Source organism: Phoxinus phoxinus (assembly GCF_949152265.1).
Source record: "Phoxinus phoxinus genome assembly, chromosome: 13".
Taxonomy (NCBI): domain Eukaryota; kingdom Metazoa; phylum Chordata; class Actinopteri; order Cypriniformes; family Leuciscidae; genus Phoxinus; species Phoxinus phoxinus.
This window is the reverse complement of record NC_136888.1, coordinates 11696816-11712902: the sequence shown is the minus strand read 5'-3', so window position 1 is coordinate 11712902 and position 16087 is coordinate 11696816. Positions and strand designations below refer to the sequence as shown.

The 16087-nt window shown below is 39.3% G+C and overlaps 1 protein-coding gene across 4 annotated transcripts in view; it reads right to left on the bottom strand.

Annotated features, from left to right (window-relative positions):
* Positions 1–11222: 11222 nt before the first annotated feature.
* npas3 (neuronal PAS domain protein 3) overlaps positions 11223–16087 on the bottom strand; it is a 295848-nt gene continuing 290983 nt past the window's right edge. For 2 of the 4 annotated variants that reach the window (XM_079634098.1, XM_079634099.1), the window contains one exon: positions 11223–15744. In XM_079634098.1, the coding sequence (XP_079490224.1) occupies positions 14342–15744 (1403 nt within the window). In that variant the 3' untranslated portion in view covers positions 11223–14341. The remainder of the gene's footprint in view (positions 15745–16087) is intronic. The other 2 variants (XM_079634100.1, XM_079634101.1) reach the window with 1 other exon arrangement.

Sequence of the window (16087 nt, the reverse complement as noted above, 5' to 3'; positions counted from 1 at the left end):
AAATTAAGAGCTGCAAACCTGTATATTAAACTATTTTTTATTTTAGGTACACTTGGGTACATTAAAACAGAACCCAACCCTATATTTCAAAAGCATACAGTGAATAGACGGGATTTTGATGCAAGATGAAAAATCGATTATTGAAAAAGTCAGAACAGTCTCATGCCTTGATCAAACAGGATCAGGTTATTTTATGTTAAGATAAAACTAACATAAAATCTCACAGCATTAGCTGTAACATGGAGGCTGCAAGCCTATATGAAGTGCAAACTAATACTGGCTTTTGGGTGATAGATAAATAAATATGGAAAAAAAAATCAATTCGTAACCTTTGAGAATCGATTTTGAATAGACCACATTTAAAAAACCGATTAATCTAACAAAAAAAAAGTTTTTGCCCAGCCTTAATTTTAATATGAAAGGCTCTAATTTAGAGCGGCAAAGCGATTATGCGCATCCCGTGCGCCGAATGATGCACTTGAAGCAACGCAAAGTCACAGTGCGCTACATTGAAAAGTTCAAAGCACAAAGCTAAGAGATATTTGATGCTTAGTGTATTATATCTAATCTATGCAACAGTTTGAGCAGTTTTAAATTTCAGTTACAGTGCGCATGAAGAAGAATTCATAGTGCTCTCTACTCCAGTGCTGTAAGTTAATCTTACAGACACCCGGGAAAAAGGAATATGATTTAGAATGCGCAATAAACTCCAGCAAGATAAAGTAATTGAATGCAAACCATACATAGACCTTTATCTACAAATAAAGTATAATAATGGGAACTTTGATCTTGGCGAGAGTGTCATCGTATTACTGACGTAGCGGTCGTAACCGAATGTGATGCGCTGTTTGAATGCTGAATGGAGAATGACTGAGGAGAGATGAGTTTCCATTAACTTTAACTAACGACTTAAATATTATTTTTTACCTCACATTATGGTATCGAATGACTTTAGAAGCCTTGGAATATAGTGCACAAAAACGTTATGGTACTTTACATGTTTTTTATGCCGCTTAACAATAACGCAATAGTATGCACAATATCGGAGCTCACTGAGAAGCTGCAGCCGTGGCGGGAGGATTTTTGGTGTGGCGGCCTACCACGGCAGAATGAATGTAGCGGAAACACTGTATGTGTTCAGCATAACCCAAGGAATCTATTGAGATCAGTGTCATTAAAAGGCAAATTTATTCGAAAGTTATTAGCATTTTTGGAAATTTAATTATAACTTTTGACCAAAAGGTGGCGCTGTCTCATAATCTTTTGAGTACCTTTAGGGCGTTGTACTGATGACCCATACTGAGTTTCGTAACGATACGTTCATGTGTTCGTAAAATACAGCATTTTAGCACATAATTCAAAATGGCCGACAGCCAAAATGGCCGATATGGGAAAATTGGATATCAGTCAACTCAGTATGACGCCCTGAATCTAACAAGACCACTTTTGTGATTTTTGGACAAACCGTTCTGAAGTTATAAGCAAAAACATAAATTCTTCATATCTCTGGACCAGTAGGTGGCGCTGCGCCGAAAGGTGTAGCCTCAGGTCATGCTTGTGATGACATGTACCAAATTTGGTCTGAATCCGATAAAGCGTTGTGGAGATACAGCCTTACGTCTGTTTGCGCAAAGCGCTACGTAAAATTTATTTGCGCGGTATTCGAGAACGGTTATTCGAATCAACTTGATTTCCATAACTTTTTGTCGTCATGGTCTGGAGATGATCTGGTAAAATTTTCGTGAAATTTCGAATTTTCATGAAAATTCTACTTTTTTTTCAAAAACTATTGATCGAGAGAGTCCAGAGAAATGTTCTAGACTGGTTTGGCTCCGATCGGGCGAAAAACCAGGCACTAGTTCGCAAAAGTAGGTTTTGGACAAAATTCGACATAGCAGAAAATTTGTCTGGCCTTAATTGAAATCGGAGATAGCCATTTTGTCCGCCTTGAGCCAAGGATTCCAACCATATGGGGCACTTGATCCTGGGACAAACGATCTAAGAGTTGTGAGCAATTTAGAACTTTTGGTTGCTGTAGCGCCACCTATGGGCCATTCGGGTCATACTCTGATAGGTTGTCCCCAAATTGAGGCCTACCATCTGGCCAGGTTTCACGTCTCTAGGCCTTACGGTTTGGCCTGCACGATGCGTTTTACGAATCCTTAATTACAATAGGGTTTCAGCATTTCATGCTTGAACCCCTAATAAGAATGAAGGCTTTTTGCCAGTTATAGCGCCACCTATGGTCCGATTTCCATGAAACTCTGCATGCTTCCTCACCATGTTCTGACACATATGCTCATCAATTTTGGTGAAGTTCTGAGTATTCATTTGGGATTTATAGGCTTTTTAGTGTGTTTTGCCACGCCCCTTTTCTAAATGACCCTGTTACAGCCACCCAAATGCAAAAGTTCAACTTTTTTTCCGATAATTATTGATCTAGAGAGTCCAGAGAAATGTCCTAGACTGGTTTGGTTCCGATCTGGTGAAAAACCTAGGACTAGTTTGCAAAAGTAGGTTTCGGACAAAATTCGACATAGCAGAAAATGTTTCTGGCCTAAATCGAAATTGGAGATAGCCATGTTGTCCGCCTTGAGCCAGGGATCACAGTGGTGTAAGACACTTGAGTCTAGGACAAACGGAGTCTAGGAGTTATGGGCGATGTAGTACTTTTGCACTAAATCTGTAGCTGTAGCACAACGTAAAATTTGTTTGCGCGGTATTTGAGAACGGTTTGACGAATCAACACGAATTCCATAACTTTTTGTCGGTACAGTGTGGAGATGATACGATTCGATTTTGGTGAAAATCGGACAAACGGTCTAGGAGGAGTTCGACAAAGTAGGTTTTGACTGAAAATCAAGATGGCGGACAGGAAGTTCGGCCAAATATGTCAGACTTGGTATCTATGTTCTCAGCGTGACCCAGCGAATCTATTGAGACCAGTGGCATTTCAATAGGCAGATGTATTCAAAGGTTATTAGCCTTTTTGGAAATGTTGTTATAACTTTTGACCACAAGGTGGCGCTGTTTCGAAACTTCTCACGCTCCTTCAGGGCATCGTGCTGATGACCCATACCATGTTTCGTAACAATCCATTCATGCGTTCTTAAAATACAGCATTTTAGCACAAAATTCAAAATGGCCGACAGCCAAAATGGCCGACATGGTAAAATTGGATATCAGTCGACTCAGCATGTTGGCCTGAATCTAACGAGACCAATTTGATGATTTTTGGGCAAATTGTTCAGAAGTTATAAGCAAAAATAGCCATTTTTCATATCTCCGGACCAGTAGGTGGCGCTGCGCCGAAACACAGCATGTAGCCTCAGGTCATGCTTGTGATGACATGTGGCAAATTTGGTCTGAATACAACAAAGCGTTGCGGAGATACAGTCTTACGTCTGTTTTCGCAAGCGCTACGTAAAATTTGTTTGTGGGTTTTTTCGAAAATTGCTAAGCGAATCAACTTGAATTCCATAACTTTTTCTTGGCATGGTCTGTAGATGATCTGATTCAATTTTCATGGAAATTGGAGCAACGGCCTAGGAGGAGTTCGAAAAAGTAGCTTTTTCGGAAAATTCAAAATGGCGGAAAACTTTTCATGGCGCAAAATGACGTCATTGGGTGCAATCGAATCGTCACGAGGTCAGGAATCAGAGGGAAAAAATATTTTGTTTCTAGCCCTTGTGGTTCAAAAGTTATTAGAATAAACATGAGTGAAACTTTGGACAGTTGGTGGCGCTAGAGGGAATGACTTAGACACACCAAAACTGGTGTATTTAATGTTGGGACTGTCCTCTATCCGAATGTCAAACCATTACAACTTTCCTGCTATCGGTTCTATGGGCTGCCATAGACTCCCAGAGCGGAAGAAGAAGAAGAATTATTTTTGGTACGGGAACAGATACAATAGGTGCCTACGCACATTCTGTGCTTGGCCCCTAAAAAACATTATAGGCACAAATACAAATTTACTTTTAGAAATGGTGCTTTTGAAAGAAAATGGTGTTATTGTTTTGGCAAGTTTAGCCTACTGTTTAAATTAAAACATGTATGAAAATTTGCATACAGCCGATATGTTCTTTTTTAATGTCATCGTTATCGGCCCAATAATTATTATTTTTTTGGCCGATATATATATATATATTAGGGCCGGGACTTGATTAAATTTTTTTATCTAATTAATTAGAGGCTTTGTAATTAATTAATCGAAATTAATCGCATTTTAATCGCATATAAATATTTGACCTGAGAACAGTGAGAAGTAATTTTTTTCACATGGATTTTTAGTATACCATTGAATAATGACTGAATACAAGCTTAAGCAACAAAATATTGTTTATTTTTGTTCAACCAAGTCTAGCAGACCAGTGCTATTTTTGCCATTAAGTGTAGCAATAGCCGTTCCGAATTCCTTGTTGCATAGCTTGCACACAACCACGCTCTTATCGACACTTCCATCCGTTCGTTTTTTATAACAAAATGTCCCATCCACGGGGCCAACCAAAGCGGTCTCGTCAGCTTCTTTGTTCATGTTCACTGTGGTTTGTTGTTGTCTGAAGTTATCAAGTTATGAACATAGACGGTTATGAACGCTATTGGTGCTCCAGTATAATCGGTCCGCCTAAACTCATCCAGTGAGAAACGTTCCGCGGTGCAAAAATAAGTGCGGTTAAAATGCGTTAAAAAAAATGTACGCGTTATTTTTTGTGTAATTAATTAATCTTAATTAACGCGTTAAAGTCCCGGCCCTAATATATATATATATTAAATCCAATAAATAATGTATTATTTCCTTCAGCTGAGACACCCCAGATGCACACTGTTTGCCATGATGGTTTTGAATTGATTGAAATCACTTCAAAAAAGAAAGATATAGGCTAGTTTGTCATAAAGGCGAGGCTATATAACATTATAATGAGAACATCATTATAATTGTGTGCTTGAGACATGGATTTTAATGGTGAGACTTTTGTTTTTGTAATCAGGCCCTCAACAATTATATAAAAACTTGGATTTAGATTTATCTGCCTATATATCATTTGTCTGCTTTCAAATAAAGAATTATCGGTTAGTGGTATCGGCCAAAATGTTATAATTGGTGCATCCCAATAGAAACAAATATTCCCTCTGGACATGACTTTTGGCCACTACTGTATATTTATCTAAATAAATTTATTTTACTTAGGGATGGCCCGATACCACTTTTTCCAGGCCGAGTCCGATACCGATACTTTCATTTTTGGTACTTGCCGATACCGATACCGTAACCGATACCTGTATTTTTATTTTCAATTAATTTAATTCATGCATTTGTCATTTTTAAATGCATTGGTAGAGAAACCAAAAGAATGTCAAATCATATTTGTTTATTAAATGTAAACTTAATTTGTTCATCAAATATATTTAATGCACTGCATATTCATTACTGTATAAATTAAATATAGATGGATCTTTTTGTGAAGTTACAAAAAAAGGTAGCCTATTTAGTCAAGAGATAATCCTTTGTCTGGTTAACATTAAAACACAGCAGCAGATTAATTCAACTGCTGCCCCTTTAAGACCGAACGCACGGACCCCATTTGAATTATACTGTCTACGTTCACTTGACATATAATATACTTTGTTTACTAGGATACTCGCCAAGACAGGCGTTTTTACATAGTTTTGTGTGAATTCATCCTTACAAGCGCAATAGTGAAATAATTCCACTCAGTGTTCGCGCGCTGTCTGAGGCGATGGTTTTCGGGGTGCGCGCTTTGGGTGTTTGAAGTTCATGGAACTTCTTGACCTGCAAATGTCCTGTAATAATGTCGTTAAACATAAATAAGGTAACAGTTCATGTTTTACTTACATATACGATTTAGTTGTAATCCAAATATACGTGCCGAGTGAACGATCAGCAATCCAGAGCATTCAACAGAAGTGCTCTCTCTCTCTCTCTCTCTCTGGTCAGTTAATGTTAATAATAAGCTACATGCCTCGTTTTACTTTCTTTGCCATTGACATCCGACTGAACTACAAACTTTCCACTGACGTCTGATGCGCTCGACCAGCTCGCGCTTCGGTGCCGCGGCGCGCTCAATCCACTGCGCGTTTTTCTCTTATCAGCTCGCGCACCACAACTATAGGCGTTACTATATTTAGTTTAATATTTCACTAATATGATACATTTACTTCATAGACAGCCTTCTTTTTTATCCCCATTATACTTTCTGTTGTCAGTGCTTCTTTGTCTGGACACAAACACTGTACACACGCTGCCTGGTATCGGTTGTTGGTATCGGGGCGCTTTTACGAGTACGAGTACGAGTACATGAGCTCAGTATCGGGCAGATACCCGATACTGGTATCGGTATCGGGCCATCCTGTATTCTCATTTTCTACAGTGTTTTAACAAAAGTATCAATCTATTTCAATGCATACAGTGTCTCTAAGATTGTTGTTAAAATAGCCTGTAACTCTTTTGTAAATGAATAAATTTATCTAGAAAATTCTATTTATTCCTCCATAATTTTGTGACTTATATATGGAAAGTTCCACTATTCGCTCCTTTCTTCCTTTGATTTCTGCTCCAAGAAACTAATCCAATTATTTGCATTTGGAGTGGCATTCTGCACTTTTCTTCTATTCTTCTAAAAGCACACTTCCACTTCTTCTATGTGATTGCTGAAACATTAGATTATTGGTCCAGATAGCCTTGTTCTTCTGTAGGTTGTATCTCTTATCTTGTGCGACATTATATATTGCTACTGAAACAATTATAAAAAAAGTCAAGTATCAAGAGGAAATCTTTGATTCCAAATGTCTTATGTAAAGATATGCTGTCAATTTTCTAACTTTTTGTTAACTTTTGTAAACCCTGCCAGTATAATCCCAATGAAAGCATCCAAACTGCAATATAACATGTAATAACTGCAAAGCGTCCAATGTGTAAATAATATGAATTATAAGTGATAAACTCTGGCACAATCTGCATATTTTTAAACGCTCAAGACAGACGTCACTAACGTCACAGCGATTGGCTACTTCCCGCGCTTTCCGCTTGATATTCCGAACCTTTTTGACGCTTTCAATCAGAGATGCCCTGCATTCAATGTCCATACTATCCATCTGACGTAATATGTGAGATTAGAACAAGTGAATCCCAAAGCATAGTATGTTGAAAAAAGTATGTCAAAAGTCCATGGATGATCTACTATTTCCGGTAGACTTTCGAAGTGTGGATCCGTGCACACTCTGGCTGCGTTCCAGTCCACTTTTAGACACGCACTTGCGAACTTCCCTAAGCACTTCCCCTGGGGGGAATCCCTGCCGCCATTTTGAAGTGCGTTCTACTTCGTGAAGTGGACGAGGGAAGTTTATATGGACAGACCCTCGCTCCCTCGATTTTGACCGACCAATTTTTGTGCACTATTGTGTCTGCCATGTTATTTAAATTATGAAATTAATTTTTTTGTTATTTAAATCATTTTACATTTATTTTAGTTGCCATACAACTGTACCCGGCATGGCTTATACAAACCAATTACACCTTTAACTATAAGTGTGTCTAATGTTATTTCAATTAGCCTACTTATAAACGCATGTATTATAAAAACTTTAAGGTGATAGCCTACAAAGTTATCACATTCATGAATCATTTAATTCATTCCTCTGAAGTCCTGACCCTCCTGCTGTGGATAATCAACCAATATATATTTTTTTAATTTAAACATTGTGGGGAAATGTTCATACGTTAGCCTAAAGATCTGCTTAATTTAGCAAAACAAGAATTTCAGGGTCATTGCGACATATTTGTCATATCATGACATATTTAAACATATTTGGATTTCTTCATGCCTTAAAATAGCTTAAATGTAACTACACCCTTTCCTTATTAAGTATATGGTCTATGAATATGCAAATTAGCCCCACCTCCACCAACTCCAGCTCAGAGATCCACTTGTTGATGATCACTCGTGATTGGTTAAAAGGTAGTTTGTGATGTCAGAAACACCAACGATTTCAAACTGTGTTTTTGAGACTGTTTGGTTCACTGCAGCTTTAAGGAGAAAATACTCAGCAATGTTGTTGACATGAATTTGCTCATGGTTTGTCTTAAAGCATATTAAAAACACCACATAGACATACAAATAACATTGAAAGCTTGATTTTCACCACAGGGGGACTTTAAATGCAAGCGACAGTCTAAGTGTGCATGCCATGGCATGGATACATCTTAAATGTTTTAATTCCGCGGTCACAACGCGAAAATACTATTAAAACGTAATCTTAGATAAGTAGCCTACTTTATGTTGACTTGTTTGATTTAATTTTTTTGTTTTTCCGTTCATACCTTATATGACCAGATGCTTTTAACCTGAACTGTGAAAGCCACAGTGTGGCAAGAGGGACATCTAGTGGTTACAATCAGTAATGACACACAAAGAGCTTTTTCTTCTTCTTCCAACAGGGATCTTCTGTATACTTCTGTGTTGAGTAATAATGGCAGAAAAATACTTTGTATTTTTCACACTTTGTATTATTTGTCCAATGTGAAAACAATATGATTTGCGCATCAAATCCAGCATAAACTCTGACACAATCTGCATATTTTTAAATGCTCAAGACATGGGTCACTGGCATTTTCCTACCAAACCTGCATTGTTTTTTTTTTTAGATAAACAGTATGATTGTCTCAGAAAAGACTGATGATAGATCCCGCCATTCACAAGAGGTCTCCGTTCCTTTACTCAGAAGTACAGAAGATCTCCATTGAAAACAAAGCAGCTCCTCAGATGTTGTTACTGACTGTAGCCACTAGATGACACTCTTGCCACACTGGATTTCACAGCTCCGATGGAAATCTGTGGCTCTAAGATTTAGGCTGAATTAAAAATGAAAAAACTCCTCAAAAACATACATCTACTATACAGATTAGATATATGAGTACTTGTAAAGTAATCATATATGAAAATCTATTCATCCACCCATGCCTGTCTTTATTTATATCTGCAATGTCAAACCATGGCATGCCTGTCTCTACTCAAGTAAAATCAAATGTAAAACCTGCTTTTGATCATAGACCTATGTAGATGAGAGAGTTCATATTTCATATTCATATAAGTGTTGAAGGACCTGTAGCTGCCCTAATAAGAGGCTCTTTGCTATATAAACTCCAGTAAGGACTGTATAGTGGAGATGGACAGCTCCTAATCATTAGGGAGGATTCAGGTTTGGGCTTTTTCACCTCCTCCACACACACACACACACACACACACACACACACACACACACACACACACACACACACACACACACACACACACACACACACACACACACACACACACACACACACACACCTCTCTCTCTCTCTCTCTCTCTGCTGTGATCTATCATTCATGGGCTTCATTTAAAATTGCGTAAAATATTTAAAGTTGGTAGGATTTCTTCAGTGGGCTTCAGCGGTGACCTCCCCCTCAGTGCCTGAAGTCAGTGGAGAAAGATATGCAGCAGGGAGAAGGGAAAGAACAAGAGAGAAAAACAGGGCAAAGAGGAAAGGTGTATATATGAGACACAGAAACTGTGAAGGAAAAAAGGAAGATTGAGTTTCACTGTTACTTAGCATTGAACAAAAGCTGTGTTCGGAGTGGAACACTAGCTTATATGTACCGAATACACTACTGTCTACACTTAAGAAAAAAAGTGGTATTATTCCAGTGTAAGTGTTTCAAACATTAGTGTTATTGAAATGAGCTCATTGTGTTGCATGTGAATGGCATCCAGTTATTATCTTGGAAATTAAAAACTATGCATCCCAATTTGCAAACATATGCACGATTCATGCTTTTTTTTTTAGTATAAATAGTGCGAGAAACTCCAAAAAGAAAAAGTGCACTTTATACCCGGATGATGCAGAAGTTGCGATAGTCTTTTCTTCCCTATTGTGACGTGTATATCCGAGTGAATCGGCTTCACAAACAAGAAAATATGTAGGGTGGGACTTGATTTTGTCCATGCGGAATTGATTGGATGGTTGAGGTTTGCTATTGGTGGATCCCATGTGAGTGACAGGTTGCCCCGCCTTCATGTCAGTAAACGCATCATCAGAGAAGAGATGATGCTTCAAGAGGGAGGGGAAGTCATTTTGATTAAAGATTACAGGACACATTCATTTTTAAACCGTAATGATGTGCACAGATTAATAATTTATAACAAATAATATCAGACTCTGATGCTGAATGACAATGGGAGGTCAAAGCACATTGCATTGTGGGACAAGAACATTACTGTGCACAGTATACATGTGCTGGAGAAATAGTATGAATAATTTTAGTAGTAATCTTACTCGTTACATAAAGTCAACATGAAATCAAAATTAACCTTCTTGCGTGTTTCTGGTCATGTTGTGAACAATATATTGTCGCATGTTAATCCAAAGAGATAAATATCTTCATAATCTTTCTTTCATAAAAAATAAATGGCTCATACTGCCACTGAAAAAAATAGTTTTTACCCCTCTTCAAAGCCAACCTTGTCCACTTTGCACAATCCAATCAATTCCCAATGGATTAAATAAAACCCCTTCACTCCAAACCAGTTTTCTTTATGAATATCCTGTTTCACTTGGAAATTCATCACATTACGGAAATGAATTGGGTTGAAAATGGTGTTTCAACAACATCTGATCAATAAAGTTGTGTCAGACCAGGACCTAACATTGTGGAAAAAACATCTAAAGTAAAACACTTTTTTTTAAAGGAAGCATTTTCCCCTTTTATTTAGCTTTGCCGTAGGAAGTTACAGTGAGATCAGTATAATAGAAGACACAGATTGAAATATTCCTGCTAATTGAAAACCTGGTGAAGATACCGTGAGGTGGAAAAACATCAGAAATACCCGTGAGAATCTGTCCAACGTAAAGGAGATTTACTCAGCCACTGCTAAAACATGTCGGCCCTGGCACAAGTGCACTGGATTGCCATTTATTGTGTGTGGAAGCAAAAGTCAGCAGGGCTACATGGGAATATTTTGATATTCCCTTACCTGAAACCTGTAGGTAACTAAAAAGGCTTTGACTACATTAACCAAAACTAAAGACCGGGAGAAAAACATAGGAGGGAAAAGAACAAACATAAAGAGGCAGGAAAGTAGGAACGCAAAGAATAATCATTGATGTTCGGCATTCACTTATGATGAACAGAATGTAAAAGAAATGATGCCAGATAGTAACAAATCCAAGAAAAGTTTATTATGAATATGGCACCTGTAAGATGGTAAAAAAACTGTGTTACAGAAAGACAACCATGTATGACATGTCGCTTTAACTGATGAAAACCTACAAAAGTATAAAATAACCCTGTTGTAAAATGAAGTATGTACATTTTTGAATTGCAGCATTATTCATGGTAAATGAACAAAAAATGTGTTTCCAAAAAAATAAGCCAGGCACTCAAAGTTAGCTTCAGTTAGTTGCTTTTTGTCTTTTTTTCCTCTGAAAACAAAAAACAAAATCAAAATGTACCATAGTTTTCTCTTTTTAATATTTTAATTTGTTTGTACTTAGAATTTATAACACTGTTAACACTGATACTAAGAGAATCCCCTTTCTCCCATATTCTTCTACTTGGCACCAAGTTCCTCATAAAAGAATCTGTATAATTGTACAAGAAATAGTTAAAAACACAGACACAGTCTTCACAGGTAAATGAAGTGATTTCTCATATTGTAATTTTAAACACTATTTATCTGACAGCAGCTGAGATTAGTTTAAGATTAAATCACCAGCAATCATTTTGACACAACACAGATACATTGAGACAGCTCGCCCGGCTGTTCTGTTAGTAACATATGGGTGTATTTCCTGGTCCACAGTGTCTGTTTTTGGAGCTGTCACCAAACCCCCGTCCTGACCACTTCTGCTCTACGTACAAAATGCTAAAATCTAGGATCCTGTTAACTTTGCAGCAGCGACGCCAAGCTCTCCTGCAACCGCTCAGACAGCGAGCCCCGTTATTGTCATTTTTAAAAACATTAATATCATGACCTGGGTTTGAGTAACAACACGTCTTCACAGAAACCACAGACACAAGTTTCCTGATGTCGGGGGGAAGCCTGATTCAGGTAAAAAGACGAAGGCCCCCCTTCCCTTTGCCGGACAGACTAAAAAACACTAAACATCGACAAAGCCGCTGGACCGAACAAAATCAAGTAAACCAAACAATCAACTTAGTAAACATGCATTTCCAAAACACCTATAAAAATAGATTTTATAGTGCGAAATACTTTTTTCATCTCTTTAGAAATCTTTAAAATTGTTTATTGTCCTGAAATACTACGGTCATCTTTTTTTTTTTTTCTTCCTGTGAGTTGCAGGGTCATTGAAGTCAACAGGTTTGGTGGAAACCAATGAAATACACCCAATGCACAAGAGAAGCACAAGGGACTCTGGGAATGTTTCACATCTGAGGCTTTTAAGGTTCCAGTCTGCTAAATGCTACTTCAGTTTTTTTATTCCTCATCACGTTTGGGCTGGAAACTGCAATCCCAGAATACCTCAGTGGCAAAAAAATGGCTCCTTAAACCTTTGAGCTAGTTTAGAGTCTTTTATCTCTGAGAAGAGAGAGAGGTCTGTAGACTACACAACAGCAAAGCAATAGCAGAAACAGAAAAAAGTAATACATACAAAAAGGAAGCAGCAAAAAAGGTGACACTACATTGGAAGGCCACCACACAAAATCCACTAACCTCCACTGGTTCACTAAGACTGCAAGGGGGCAGGAAGGAGAACAAATGTTTCCCCGTCCAAGCCCGGACTAGCACAGAGAGGACAAAGGACAAAACAGCTACATTAGCTCAGTATATACTGCATATAGTAACACACACTTAAGTTGCTATGGAGACTGACAGCCAATGACACTTACACATTGTACAAGTTTACGGTTATCACGCTGCATAATAGATGACTTGATGGACGGCTGTCAAAGGATGAAGTGACAGTTTTCTTCCGTTTTATTACTTTTGATTTTTTTTAAACATCAAATCACAGTGTTTTAACACCAAACTGTGAGAGTAGTTTTTTTTTGGCAACAGTGGATAAAAATCAGGAATGTGGATTTTCAAAACACATTTTTTGATTGAAAATGCATGTCCTTATTACAATCTCTGTTTGATATGTGATTTTTAGAGAGAGTTTAAGGGGTAAGGGATGAAGGGAAACTGATTTCGGAAAGGAAACCAGGCTTGTAAGCTAAAGAGGGAGTGTAAACAATTAAGCCAAAAATTTATAATAAAAAAAAAATCCTCAAAACAATTAAGAATAGCTCTGACCTAAGCCTGTTGGAGTTTAACATTCATCTTCAAGTTTGTGATGCAAAATTAGCCTCAGTTGCACTGAGAGATAGAAAGAAATTCAAACTTTAGCTTATCCCTCTCTCCGGATTCATTCAGATTGAGTTAAAATACTCTATGTGCCACATGCTCACAGGTAAGTGATGAACATAATAATAATAATAAAATCAATCATAACAAAAGAAGTCTGTTAGATGTTTGACTTTTCTGTAGAAAAGCTCTGAAGCCGCCATTTGTCTGGAGTTCCGGAACAGTACCTACATCAGCCAGCTGAGTGAGGGTAACTCAATGATAGCACCATGGATCTGCAAAAAGATGATGGAACTGGAGAAATCTCACACTGACCTGTTCCATGTCCTGGGATTTTATAGTAACATTCTATTCACAGGTCAATACCCGGCTAAAATTGCTTTTTTAAATGCATGATTTGCAAGTTGAGCTATAAAAAACGAAGAAAAAGCATTATTTCTAAAATACTATTCCCCCTTTAGAAAGAACCTTAAAACCCTTTTGAACTACATCAAATAGGGTAACATCCTTTTATCAGCATCAATCTCGATTACATCAAGATACCGTTAGAAACATGAACCGTTTCTTTTCTTGTCAATTTTCTTTTTCTAATACCTTTAAGACATCCTAATGAGGATGTTAGATACTCTGGACAAATATTTCACCCCAGAGAAGACATATGCTACAGTGCTATGAATTCCCTGTGGCTCAGAGGGAACTCTTTACAATAGAGATGAGTCTGTTTAGTCCGTTTAGAGAAACCGTCATCAAGAACTTGTGTGAGGAAGCGAGAAAGAAGAAAGAGAAAGTCGAAGAGATAGAAAGATAGAAAGACACGGAAAGAGAAACCATTCATTTCAGTTACACAAGCTCAATTGCTCAAAATTCAAAGTGCTAGAACATCTCACTTTTCCCCAACTTTGACACAGTCTTTTTGCTCAGAAGAGTCTTTTTAACACAGTTGAACACAGTAATATGGTCTCAATGTTTTGCTTTAATCCTCCTTGCGCTCCAGAGTCTGTGTGTTGTGGATGCCGTTGCTGTAGACGGGAAACGGAAGCGTGGAAAAGAGTCCCTCTGCTGTGGTGAAGACGTTAGCAGCAGGCATCTGCGTGAGCCCGGCTCCGCTGACTGTGGCCCCAAAGGGGGTGGACATGTTGAGCCGGTGCACGTGATGGTAAAGCATCTCCATGGGTGTCTTGGGGTCTATGCCGAAACCAGGCCCATCAACAAAGTTCACAGCAGTGTGGGCGTTAGGCAGGAGGTTGCCCTGCATGGCCAGACTGACATCTGCCGGGGCGTATCGGATCGTTCCAGTGGTGTAGACTCGTGGGGATGCCGTGCTGGTGGCGGCAAGCGTTCCTGTTACTCTGTGCACCAATGGAAGCACCACATTCCCCGCTTGTAACCTCTGCAGGGCTTCCAGATCACTGGTGTAGAGCAGGGAACTGGAGGAGGTGGGCGTACCCTGCTGCTTGTCCCGCGGTGAGGCAGAGAGAGGTGGGGAGAGCGGGTCAGCGGTGGTTGAACTTGAAGGAGGAACCAAGCTGCCTGGAGTTGCGCTGGACACGGAGGTGGGGGCGCTGTTATTGTTGCCACTGCTACTGTTGCCATTGAAATTGGGCTTTCTGCTGCCTCCTCCACCCTCGGCACCAGGTGGAGTGAGGACGGAGTCGGGAATGGACACCTGCAGGCCGGCAGGCGGGGGGGAAGGGAAGGTGTCGTGGGTTTTTGTCATGCTGTAGGGGGACTCGTTACGGGAGATCTCTCGATTGGGTGGGTAGTTCCAGATGCTGCTGTCGTTGTCGAAGTTTATAGGTTCCGACATCTCAGTCTTGATCTTCAGCACAGAGGAACTGGTCGGGGAGGGTGGAAGCAGAAGGGGAGGCTGGTCTCCGAGGGTGGGGTCCAGGCTGCCAGGGCTGGGGGTGGCAGCAGCCGAGGGAGACAGACGGAGACGTTGGCGACTATCATCCCATTTCTGCTTTTTCCTCCTCTTCTTTCTCTTCTGGTGTTTACTCATTGCCGGCCCGGTCAGCTCTCGTCCAGTGTTGCAGTCCTTCACAATATCTTCTGCATCATCCTCCTCTTCTTCTGAGGAGGAGCAAGAGGAGGGCGAGTCCTGCAATTCCTCCACTTCGCCGTCACCATAGCGCTCTACCTTTATGTGTAAACCACCCAAGCGGCCCTCCTTGTGGTCGGTTTCACAGTCAGAAGGTTCCAGGCTATCATCACTGTCCTGACTTTCTGGATTGCTGGAACTGTCTCCTTCCTCCTGTCGTCTCATCTCTTGCTCTGGCGGCCGGCCCGTCTGTTTCTTACTTTCCCTCTCTGGATCTTCACTGTTCTCAGAAGACTGATTCCCCTTCCCACCTGACTTGGAGTTTTCGTTGTCTTCTGGGAGAAAGAAAAAGGTTTAGAGGACAAGTTTCCATTCACATCATAGTTTATCAGTACATTGCACAAGAACCATAGTTCACTAAACATGATTAGGAGTTTTACAATAAGGGTATTTATTTAAAGCTTAGATAGTTGGGAGAGCTCCAGTTGGACATATATTACTTTTATATATGAAAAGGACACAATTACACCTGGGACATAAACGGTTCTTTGTTTTGGTTGCAGCATTAGCCACTGGTGACTCGTTTATGATGTTATGTATCATTAGTTTTGTCATGAAAGGCTCGAATTCTGTTCAGAACAAGTGACCTTGATGGGGGGGAATTGGAAATTCTGGCCT